Source organism: Protobothrops mucrosquamatus, unplaced genomic scaffold, assembly GCF_001527695.2.
Source record: "Protobothrops mucrosquamatus isolate PMUCROS unplaced genomic scaffold, P.Mucros_1.0 scaffold340, whole genome shotgun sequence".
NCBI lineage: Eukaryota > Metazoa > Chordata > Lepidosauria > Squamata > Viperidae > Protobothrops > Protobothrops mucrosquamatus.
In genome coordinates this window covers 855856-868725 of record NW_015386677.1, presented here as the reverse complement: position 1 = coordinate 868725, position 12870 = coordinate 855856, and the positions used below count along the sequence as shown (strand labels likewise).

The following is a 12870-nucleotide window of genomic DNA, read 5'->3' as shown; positions in this document are numbered from 1 at the left end:
AATAGTCTTCAATAGCTGTCAAATCTAAATGCCCATAGGGAAAATTACAGTTGTTTTACCTTTTTAAAAAATTGTTTGCAATGTAAAACTAAAAAAAAAAGTGAATGAGGTAGCAAGGATGGGGAATTGCCTCCATGCCTCCAATTATGGTAGATTACAATTGTATTGTGGCCAATTGTCCTCATTGTTTGAAACTGCTGAGAACTGTAGTTTAGCAGTGCCTAGAACAGTATTTCTCAACTTTGGCAACTTGTCTGAAAGTCAATTTCCAGAATCCCCCAATCAGCTCACTGAGGGTTGAAGTCCACAAATCTCAAAGGTACTAAGATTGAAAAATGCTGATCTAGAGGACTACAGTTCCCTACCACTGCTTGAAAGAACAAATAAAATAAACCTATTATAACAAAATCATAATGAACTGTAGAAGGGCTTGTATGCCTTGTACTGTAAGAGATACAGTGGCTAGAATGCAGTATTGCAGGCTAATTCTGCCAACTGCCAACAGTTTGATCTTGACTGGTTCAAGGTTGAGTCAGCCTTCCATCCTTCTGAGGTCAGTAAAATGAGGACCCAGATTGTTGGGGGCAATATACTGACTCTGTAAAACACTTAGAAAGGGTTGCACAACACTATGAAGCAGTATATACCTAAGTGCTATTGTTATTGCTATCTTGCAACTTTTTATAGATTTGGAATTTAAGTAATGCTTTTGGCACTTGTATAAGTACGAAAGTATAAGTGTCATATGGGTTTCCTGTTGGCTCTTAGATTTAAAAAAAAAAACTCATGGTAAAAAACGTTCAGATTCCCTTTCTCCTTTTATTCAAACCACCTGACATAAACAGCATTTCTTCAGCACTTATTTTCTATTTCAAAGACACGTTCTTGGTAAAGCTAGCAAAATCACTTATGAGTAGAGATGTCAAGCTTGGACAATCCCACTACTTTCTTCTAATATGTGGAACAGGCATTTGAGAGTCTAAATTGAACAACTGACTTTATTTATTTGTACCCAACTTATATTATTTTTACAAATAACTGAAGATGCCAGACATATCCAATATACCTTACTCCTTCTATTTTCCCACAACAATCCTGTGAAGTGAGTTGGGCTGTGAGAGTGAGTGGCCCAAGAACACTCAGATAGCTTTCATGGCTAAGGTGGCATTAGAACTCACAATCTCCAGCTTTATAGACTGATGTCTTAACCAGAAGACCAAACGCTGCATTTTGGATTTTCATCAAGCAAAATTATCTAGAGGTGTATAATAACTGAGAATCTATCCTGCCTTCATTATATCATGATGGTAGAAGAATGTACTATTTGGTGATAATAGAGAACAGAATGGAAGGTAGGGTTGAAGTCTATGAACATGTACATGTTACACCTGGACGTTTCCTTTTTCCTTTCACAGTTATAATTGCTGGAATACCATGGAAGGCTAAAGTATGCTATAGGATATAACACGATGATGATATAGGCCTCTGAGTTTGAATAAAAATTGTTGAATAAGGCTTCTAAGCGGGAACATCTACAAAAAAAGCCTTCTAAATCCTTTTAAAAACAATTCTTCCCAAATTGGGAGTCTGCTGTCCATTCGTAACAGGCTTTTGTGATTTTGTGAAACAAGCGAAGTTTTTATCAAGCTCAAGATTTGTCTTGACTTGTACTAATTTGTATTGTGCTTGGACATTTATATAGCTTTTTCTCTTTTTAAAAATAAGAACGATACAAAAATATTTTGCATGGGGAGAAAGGTACTGCATTAATCCAAAGGTTTGGTTTTCACTATCCATTTCTATACTGTTCATATTACCTAGCATACTATACTACTAGTACAGATAGTCCTCGACTTACTATCATTGATTTATAGTGACCAGGTGAAGTTACACGGCATTGAAAAAAGTGAGTTTTGACCATTTTTCACACTCATGACCTTTCTAGCATCCTCATAGACATGTGATCAAAAATTGAGTACTTGGCAACCGGCATATATTTACGACATTTGCACTGTCCTGGGGTCATGTGATTACCATTTATAACCTTCCTTCAATGGGGAAACCAGATTTGCTTAATGACTACATGATTCACTTAACTGCAGCTTAACTGTGGCAAAAAGGTTGCAAAATGGGGCAAAGCTCACTTAACAACTATCTTGCTTAGCAACGGTAACTCTGAGCTGTATACTATCTATACTGCTGTCTTTTTGACAGAATGGAAAAGTTAGCATCCTATGGACCACTTACACTTGTATATATTTGAGAATACTCTTGCAGCCAGATTTTTTCTCTTCAAGAAAACTAAAAATATTTCCTTCCTCAATCTGCGTGTGTGAACCCTAATTTCCTGTACCAATACAAAACACATTTAATTGCATCCTTACGTTCATAGGATTGAGTTGTTTTCTTTTCCATCTTTCCTCTTTAGTTAGAAATAATGTGTGCTATGCAAGAGCAACAAACAGCAAAGAAGGCATTTTTGTGTTTTCATTTTTAATGTAAAGCAGAAGCCCCCAACCTTTTGGGCACCAGGGACCGGTTCTGTGGAGAAAGATTTTTTTGCGGACCAGACGGGGCGTCGTTTCGTGTTCTGCCTGCATCCTGCAGATGGGGCTTCGCTTGTTTGCGCATCCCAGTTGCTGGCATGCCGTAGCCGGGTACCGGTCTACGGACTGGGGCTTGGGGACCCCTGATGTAAAGAATTATTTTGTATTCATATATTGTTTGAAAAAAGATAAGATCATAGCCTGATAGCTCCTCTTAGTTTCGCTGAGCGTCCCCTGGGATTGTTTTTAATTTCTGTATCCTGGGGAGTGACCACTTTCTTTTCTATAAGTTTCCATTTCAAACTACAATTTTCACTGAGCAATTCATCCTCCTCTTCTAACAAGTCTGTTGTTGCTCTCCTGATCTTCTGCCTTACACTGAGGTTGAACTTTTCTGAAATGTCTATCCCATGCAGAAATCTTTTGACAATACAATCTTCTAAAGAATGGAAAGTAATTGCTACAAGTCTTCCCCCAGGTTTCAGAAAATGTTCAGCTGCCTTTAAACCTTCATAGAGTTCGTGTAGCTCATTGTTGACAAATATGCGCAAAGCTTGAAAAGTTTTGGTAGCTATATGTGCTGGTCTTGAAAGTTTGTCTTTTCGAGCATACAAAATGGTTTCTGGAAAAGCATCTATTTAAAAAAAGAAAAAGAAACAATGAAAATGAAAATATTTTGGCATTCAAACACTTCTGAATAAATTTAGAATCGTTTTAACAGTCAACTATAGTAAATATCTGGAAATTGATGCCATTTTAATATTGGCTCTCGAAATTTTAACAAGCTAGTGATAATGTCTCTGAATCTCTAGGTTATCCAAACTCAATCTCATTTCTGGTAAGTGTTGACATTATGCTGGTTCAAGTTGGCAAGTTGTAAAGAAATATTTTATATTATTTGAATTTATAATCAGCAAACACAACTTCTTTCAATAAATTGTAGCATCCAATTTCATATATTTTATATACACTTGAAATGAAAATAATCTATTTTTACTTCTTCTGGAAGTCTGCAGTCATTCACATTATTCACTTGTTTTATTTGGCACCATGAAATATAATGAACATTAACTGCTGCTGTTTTCCAACAAGTGGCTTAAAAATGTATTGCTATTTTATTTCATTTTGTTTACAGTCTCGTTATTTCTCCCATCAATCTGATTCTGACAATGCCAGAGTTTCTTACTAAACGACTTACCAGTGGACAAACACTCCATCCTATTGCTTGAAATGCATTATTAAATAATGGAAATAAGAACTAATTTTGGTTGTCTGTTGAAAGGTTACAGTTGGGTATATGCCTCATTTCCATTTCACAATATGCAGAAATGACAAATGAATGTCTACATTTAGATGCAGAAAATGTTTTGGTGTCCGCAGCAAGTCATGGCTTTTAAATATTTTTCATTTTAGATTTATAATTTAAAACATCATATATATTTCATGTATATATGAAATTTTCCTTTGACTGGAGCTTCTTGGGGGCAATTAAAATCCTTATATAAGATGCATAAAATTCATATTTGGTTAGGCCACATAATGTACTTTCTATGAGTAGTATGAGTGGACAAAAAATCAGTAAAAAATAAGACTATCGAGTGATTAATTAACATATTGTTTATGATAATTAACTATTATCTATTATTTCTTGTCAAATACATGAACCCAGGTATTACGCTGTTTGCTAAATATTGAGAATATTATTTGGAAAAACCCTAACCCCAACCTTAATCCTAACCCAAATCCAATCCCAAATCCTAATCCCAACCCCGATCCCACGCCATCCCTAACCCTATAAAACTAATAAAATTTATATATAAAATCAGTAGAAAAGTAAATTCATCCAAGGAAACCTAGATCATCACGGCATGGATTTATTTTCCTTAACTGGCACTTGCTAAAACTGGGAGCAATTTATAAATCCTTGATAAATTGTTCAGATTATATATTAAAATAATGTATAGTTACCATATAAATCCAGATGTTCCAATAGAGAAACTCTCATAAGCCATAATTATGTTTTAATTCAATTTATATACCACTAAAACTCTAGGGTTAATTAGAGTTCAGTAACATCTGGAGAATCATACAGTGCCCAGCTCTAACATTAAAAATGGCAGCATTGTGGCATTACAGCTCAGATTGAAAATGTTACTGCAACTAAAAATGCAGGCCTAAGAACTTGTGTACAATGTAATCAACAATTTTATTTTGAAATAGCCATACTTTTTGGGGATGTTTCCAAACTAGAAAATCAAACACTCCAAGACAAATGTTCATTTAAAACCAAGGTGCAAAAAGTGAAACCCACAAGTATTTCTCTTGTGGCCACTACACTATCCCAAGACTTGGTTCAAATTTCAACTTCCTTCCCAATTTAATCTTTTCTTTTCACTTTTTTTCTGAATTGGGATAAGGAGTAAAAAAACAACAACAGCTGCTACCATTTCATATTTTAACTCCCCACCACCAACTTCTTCTCAGAATGGATTCTAACACTGTCCACTTTTGAAGTACAAACCTTGAGATACAGCTTCCGAGTCTGATAAAGACCTTCCGCTAGTTGGAATTATGTCTCTCGCTTCCAAAAGACTACTGAAAAATTATATCTGGGTTTATTGTAGCAGGAGGGTTTGTAAAATATGTATGTATTTTATGCCTTAAGGACCTCATAGCCTAGGAACTATTTTTCCTGAATTTATAATGCATTTTTTAAAAAGTATCTCAATTATTTCCCAAAATGTGAAGTATTGAAGGCAGTTTCAGATGCTTAGCAAGACCTCATTTATACCAATCTGAAACTGAAAGAAATGATAGCTAGCATAATAAATAGGACAATGTTGCATGAGGATATGCTGAGAGTCAGAGAGGAATACCCACTGTATGATTAAATACATTTCCACCCAGGAAGTACAGACAGGCATATCTTTAAGTGGAATTAGAGCAGGAATGGCTCTAAATTATGCCATTTTTGAAATTCCGAAGTCTTCCAAATTCATCAATTGTTTTGATGTCAGTTTCTGGTGCTTTTTCATGAAGACCCTATTCTGTAACAATCTGATATCCAGATTCCCACCTTCTCAAAAAACCTTGAAGTATTTTAGTTGGACCTGTCTGCAACTTCCAATTTTGTTGACACTTTTTGGGATACCTGTTAGGGGCTGATTTTGAGGATATAGTCCTCATATGCTATGCCTATGAAATTACTGAAGAATTTAGTTTGAGGCAAGATGGGGTTTCTAATTTTAATGTTATGGATTTGCATGACATTTGTGTAGATAATGCTCAGTTTTCTTTCCTCTCTTCATGTCAATCTCTAAGCTTAAATTTAACCCTAAAACTCACTGGTGTTCTGAGTAACTGCCTGAAAGAAAGTCCCTGAATGGCTACGAGGAAGGCCAGTTGTATAGTGGTAAAACAAATGAACAGAATTTATAATTCATAAATAAGAATTTGATCTGTGTTGAATAGATTCTTATTCACTTTAAAAATGCAGCCTCACAATGGAGACTGTTGAATCACAAATATCAGCTATGAACAGAAACACTTTCTTCATCTTAATTTTCTATACCAACTACCTCCATTCCTAGAAAGGGAAGAGTTAGCCATGATAATCAGTTTTGTTTACCACTTCAATTTGTGACTCACTATAAATAAAGCAGTAATTAATGAATCACACATTAATTACCTATAATAAAAAGCAAATAAAAGCCGAGCACCAAGAGGAACAAAATTTTTAAAAAGATTTAATGAGCCAAGCTTTCGTCAGAACCATCTGACATCATCAGGGCGTTAAAACAGCAGTCTGGAAGAAACCCTTATATAGCGTTGATCGCCTGCATCCGGCTCCTGCTACGTGTTAATGGACCCAGCTGTTCCTGCCGTGTTACGGGCAAGGTGCCTACTCCAATGTAAGAGGTCCCTTTAAGTGTTTTACGCCTTCTATCGCAGCTATTCTATACCCCCGCTCTCCTGGTGGGGGGAACCCTTTCTATCCTCCCCATCCGGAGCACACAAGTTCCTTTCCTCTCCCTTTCCCTTATCTCACCGCTCAGATGTAATGTTTCTATCCCCCCCACNAAAAAAAAAAAAAAATGCAGGCAGAGGAAGAAAAATCTGCTTGGTAACAAGCTTTACTACAGATAATAATAGAACAGAATAGATTTCATTCATAAAAATACCATGCTTCTGGCAAGATAAATGATTTAAAATCCCAAGGAGAAAGAAAGTATCTGTTGTTTAGTTTAGTTTTTAGTTTAAGATATTCTGATATTGCATAATGATTAAAAACCTAATAGATGTGCATGTTAAAATGCACTAAATTGTAAGCTTCTGAATGAAATTCACAAACACTGTGCTTGCCATCATGCACGACTTCTTTGTGAGAGTGTGTGTCATGGCAGACTTTAAAAATTAATTCTTGTTAGAGGAATTTCCTGCTGAATCTGAATCATATTTAGTAAGTTTCAATTGATGCAGCTTGCATCCTTTCATCTAGGAAGTGGTAACAGATATTAATGTCCAACTGAAACTCTAGAAAATTTCAAATTATTAATTAAAATACTGTGAATTTGGACCAACCTGAATAAAATTTATTTATCCAGTGTGACTGTTTAAAGATATAAATTAGCTTATATGTTTCAATTTCTTGACAAGTTAAATTCTAAGTCAATTACTACCTCACTACTAAATCAAATAAAGACAAAGAAAACTAAATCTTATTTTTGTTCTTTTTATCAGAAAGAACAGGTATGTCGAGAAGCTTTTTTTTAATCATTACAATGGTTCCTTGAACGATTACTTAGATTTCATAATTGAACAAAGAGGTGGATTCAGTGGCAAAAATGGCCCTTTTAATTCTATGATTCTTTCTCTGAATAAACACATTGTGTCATTCTAAGAGTTTAGTATAGATTGTCAAACGTTATATATTATATGGCAAATGTATTTATTGATATGAATCATGTAAAACCTAGTTTGGTATAGTAGCTAACGGCACTAGGCTGGAAACTGGAAGACTTTGAGTTCTAGCACTGCCTTAGGCACAATGCCAGTTAGGTGATTTTGGGGCCGTCAGTCTCTCTCAGCCTTAGGAAGAAAGCAAGAGCATACCACTTCTAAAAAATGTTGTCAACAAACTTGCTTGGACTTCTTCAGGCAGTTGCAGAACTCAAGAACTTGAAAGCCTGGATTTGTCCATCTGTGCAGGCACAAACACAAAAGTCATGTAGATGATGTTATCACACACCAACACATACACACCACTGGAAAAACTGCCTTGTTGTGGTTTTGGCAATGCAAATTTTCCACACGATCATGACAAAATAAATTGATCAAAATACAGTTATTGCTATTGCTAATCTGCTATTGTGAGCCACCTACCGATCCTATTAATTGAAAAATACGAAATTATGAAAAATGACTACATACAAATATTTTCAGTAATCCACAAAGAGAAAAGGTGAAATAAGGGATATTAGGAATATTTGCTTCGTATGGAAACCGAGAGTTAAGTCAAATAGGTTTAAATAGTTTAAGGGACAAATATCACCTCTTATCCTGGGATATTTATTTGCCAGTAGGTGGCAATGTCCATTCTCCAGTAGTTTTGTATGTCGGAGTACCTATACATGTTCAGCATCCTGAAGCTAACAAAACATTCTCATTAACTACATAATCCTTGAACAACAATATTAAAAGGATCCACTTTGACAGGAGCACTATTCTTTGGAAAAACAGTGGAGAAAGTGGAATTGCCAAATAAGAGGAAAAACAGGCGTGTTGGAGTATAAATATGAGCCTTCTAAACACTCACATTTTTCAAGTGTTCTGCAAGTTTTGTCCCAAAAGCTGGTAATAGGCTCAGGAGATATTTTACCTATTTGATTATAATTGTTACTGTCTAATTCTTGGAAAGGCTGTATCACCTGCCTTCTTCCTGACATAAACATGGTACTGAAAGAAAAATGTTATGTCTAAATTTAGAATTATATATATTGTACTGTATGTGTCTGGCCATTGTTTAAATTATGTAAAGATATAGATTTCTAAATATTTGAATCTCTACTTAATGAAACAGCCATCACTATTACCTCAGTCCCTGAAACACTGGGAAGATGTTAAAAGTCAGATTCAATCATGCTAATCTTTATGAATCAATCATCAGTATCCACAAAGGGAGGTTGATATTTGTTTGTTTTCTCAAATTTATATGGCTGCTCATCTCATGTGAAGTGATTCTGGGCTTGTACAATAAAACCTACTATTATACTACAAAAAAAATCACTTAAAACAATCCAAACAGTAAAACATAGATAAAAATGCTAGAAAAGAAATGACAGAGAGAACAAGATGAATTAATTTGAAAAAAAAATCAGTATTTGTAAAATTATAAACTGTGGGAAACTGCACAATTACAATCATTATACAAAATGCATATTCCGTCTTTTTGCTGAGCAGCTTTTAAGATCTATTTATTTTAACAGGAGTTAAATCACACATCTAGAAGTCTTCTAAGACCGCAGATGATGGCTTCCTATAGGAAATTGTGAAATGGTGACCCCTCAATTATTTAATGATTAAAAACCTGCTGTACACTGAAATCTGCCTCTTTTTTTCAAGTTCTATCTACTCATGGATCTTCAAATATGGGTTGGCACTTATCTGATCTTTAAGACAATAATAAATAGCAGCAACGATAGATTACACTCAATGAAAACAATTAAAGATTAAAAGTCTGGGGAGCGTTTATGTGTATGATCCTTTTCCTACACAAGCCAGTTTTCTTTTCAACTAGCTTTTGTAAAGAAAAAAGATCATATTCAATGAATCTCCCTGGGAAGGGACTTCAAAAGGAAAATCTCAGAACTCAAAGGATCTATATCTGTTCACCAAATCCATTCAAGACTGGACAGATTTATGTGGGGGGTGGATGTCAGAAAGTCCTAAACATTTCTCCGAACATGTAGTCATATGTTTTATTAAATCCTCTTAATTTTATTAGTGTCAGTGACTGAAATATCTTACTAATCAGCCTGTCTTTGCAGCCAATAGAAAGCACAAGGTATAAATAACCAATCTATCTTATAACAAAATAAGATTGTGGAAATAAAAACAAACAAATGGTTTCATTTTGATAGGTAAAGGCTCCTTCCCTAACATTCCTTCTCTCCTTATCATCTCAGATTTCACCTTGATAAGCAAAATTATAAATGTCATCATGTAAAATCTATTATTAAACTAATCATCATTCAACAATGTAAAAAGGCAGAGCATATGGGGAAAAAAATAGCTGACATCAGAGCAGGATAGACAGGATTAGATCCCGCACGATTTCAAGTACAAATAGATCCCTCTGGGACTTGTGGATTAATATTTTTTCCCTTTCGGACACTGCACAGAATTAATGAGGATACCTGCAATAATGCTAGCAAGCTGCCGCGTTCTGGTGATGGGATAGATGCTGCGTGCCTGAACAATTGTTGAAGCTATTTTTTTGGCATGCTTCTCCTCCCCATATGTTTTCAGGATGGACGCAAGTGCCTGTTGATCTAAAGCATTCACAACATCAGCAGCAGTGGGCGTGTCAGGATACCTACGCACAAGAACAGCCAATTAGTTCACTGACGTCAGACTCCATTGACAAGGGGTGAAGCTTCACAGCATTAAGTCAAAGTCAAACACACACTTGCTGCATACAAGTACAAAGATTTTACAATAAGAAAACAGAAACAGCTCCTATCTTTAAAGTATCTTCTTAAACATTCATATATAGGTTCGTTCCCATCATAAACTTTAATATTATAAAGTTGACGAGTATAGCCATAGTTCAAATATAATTCAGAAAGACAAAATATTGCATAATACTAGGTGAATTCATTTCAAAAGCAGATATTTTTCCTCCAAGACATTGCATTGCTTTTTCTGTTCCCTGATCAAAAAAAGAGAACCTTAATCTCTCTGACCTTTTTCCTCAAATCTAATGTTATGAAAAATAATCTACCATGAAGAAAACGTGATGTATTTAATGATCACTTAAAGGTCTCACCATTCAGAAATGGTATTAAAAACAAAAACAAAAAAGAATTGAAATCAATCTAGTCCAATAATGTTCCTAAAATACCAGGGGAGGGGGCAGGAAAGCAATATTTATTTTAATTTGCCTTTTAAAATACAAATACATATATCGGACTTTCTGACATACACACTTTTGATTTAGAATGTTTTATGAAAGATGTTTCATAAAACATTGGGCATATCTGGCTACAATAAATATAAGCAGGGCAATTGAATACAGATGAACTAAGAAGAAAAAATATAGCTATTCCAATTTCTTTGGGGAAAAAATTGGTCAGAGAATCTGGTTTGCATCAACCGACCAGTTTCAATAATGTTCAAAACAATGGAAAAAAAACTTCACTAAGTTCTTCAGAAGGAAACCTTGAAGGAAACAACTCCTTCAAAATTACTTGTACTGTTTTCATTTTCAAGTTACTTCTGTCAGTTTCAACTGGATGAAAGCTTTTCTTTTTTCACAGAAAAACTGATTATATTTTGAGAGATGTTATCATCCACAAAGACTGGTCCAGAACAATTTTCTCAATATAGCCACTAAAGACTTGGAAATCTTTAATTCTAGATAACAGCAGACCAAAAGGACAAAAGTAAATTAGAGGAATTTATGTATTTTCCCTTTCTTTCTGAACCTTTCGCCAAATTACAGATTGACATAGTATGTTATATAGTTTGATCATTTCCACAATTGTCTAAATTCACCTTTAATTTGTAATCACAGCAGATAGCCAAGGGGATTTTAGATTTAGACAACTAAAAACTGCTTCAAATCTTTCCCATGTTAACCTTCACCACACTTTCATTTCAGTTATAACTCTCTTCATTCAAGTTGATATAGAATTGCTACAAGATCCCTACACTGGTCTCTGTTTTGTTCTGTAAGTCTGTGCATTAGTAAATGACAGTTTAAAATTCTGTCAGCATTATATACTAGTTCACTGTCATGATCAGCAAAAGTTCCCATTATCCAGAGTCTGGTATGAGCTGCTAAGAGTCAGATGGCAATTTATTACTGTATTATGGTTGATCACACAATCAGCCATACATTTAGACTGGATTTGGCATTTTTATTCACCTATCATATCCTTCTCAAGGATCTGGGATATCTGTTCAAGATACTATCGTAGGATGTAAGCTGTTCCAAGTAAAGCTGCCTTTCGCAATTAAGTGATAGCATTTTTGTCAGTGCCAATGGTGTTCAAGTGGTACTCCAGATGTTTGGTATTGAACTCAAGAAGCCCATCACTATCTTTGCTTTCTTCTGCCACAGTTGTTTTATTTCTAATTACTATATTATTATGGTTCATTGCAAAGACAGCTATATGTTTACACTGTATTTCACATTTTTATCTACCTATCAAGTCCTTCAAAGACCTTGGATACACAGATATTGTTGCTTGATGATGTTAAAGTTATCACTGCAGGATATAATCTGTTTCAAGTAAAACTGCCTTTTGCAATTAACTAATAGTGATTTTTACAATGCCAATGATGTTTAGGTTGTACACCAAATGTTTTGGGACGACACCCAGGTGCCTATCACTTTTGGTACTATATTTGCTTTCTGTTGCTACAATTATTCTACTTCTATTTGCACATCTTTATATTTTGTGATGTTTTCCAGTTCTTTCTCTTCTATTCTGCTGTCTCCAGATATTGTCTCATCCACTATCCAGACTTCTTTGTCTTTGTTAGTGACAATTGTTAAGTCTGGGGTGTTATCTGCCAGATGTTTGAATTTATTTTCCAGAACGTATTAGCTTCTTTATTTTCTATTACTTCTCTATTTTATTCTCCCACCAGTTCTTGCTTGCAGGCAAATGGTATTTTTTGCAGATCTTCCAATGTACCATTGTTGCTACTTTGTCATGCTTTGTTGTAGTTGCTCTGTGCAATCATTTCATAGTGCCTATTTAGGGAGTAACTGTTTCTCCAGCTTCATTGCAAAGATGACATTTGCTGTCTATTGCTGTCTTCTCAGTTCTGGCTTATATGCATTTGTTCTTAAGCCCTGGTCTTGTACAGTCAGAACTGTCCCCTCTCTTCTTTCAGTTTTCCTCCTCTTAACCATTGCCAGCTCTTGTTATCTTAGCTCTTGCTAACTGATTGTTTGTGTGTGTGTAATGGCCATGTAGTATTTCGCTTTGCCATGTCTCTTTTCTGTTGTCCATTGGTCTTTCTTTAGGCCAGTTTGGTCTCTTTCATATTACGTAAATTTTCATGACATACTAGCTTCATTGCATCTTCATTA

At 35.0% G+C, this 12870-nt stretch overlaps 1 protein-coding gene across 1 annotated transcript in view; it reads right to left on the bottom strand.

The window, feature by feature from the left end:
• Positions 1 to 2592: 2592 nt before the first annotated feature.
• The window catches only part of METTL15 (methyltransferase like 15), a 73869-nt gene continuing 63591 nt past the window's right edge, over positions 2593 to 12870 (bottom strand). The window contains exons 5-6 of the mRNA XM_015815386.1: positions 9962 to 10140; positions 2593 to 3180 (exon numbers count right to left, since the gene is read on the bottom strand). Coding sequence (XP_015670872.1) covers positions 2741 to 3180; positions 9962 to 10140 — 619 coding nt within the window. The 3' untranslated portion in view covers positions 2593 to 2740. The remainder of the gene's footprint in view (positions 3181 to 9961; positions 10141 to 12870) is intronic.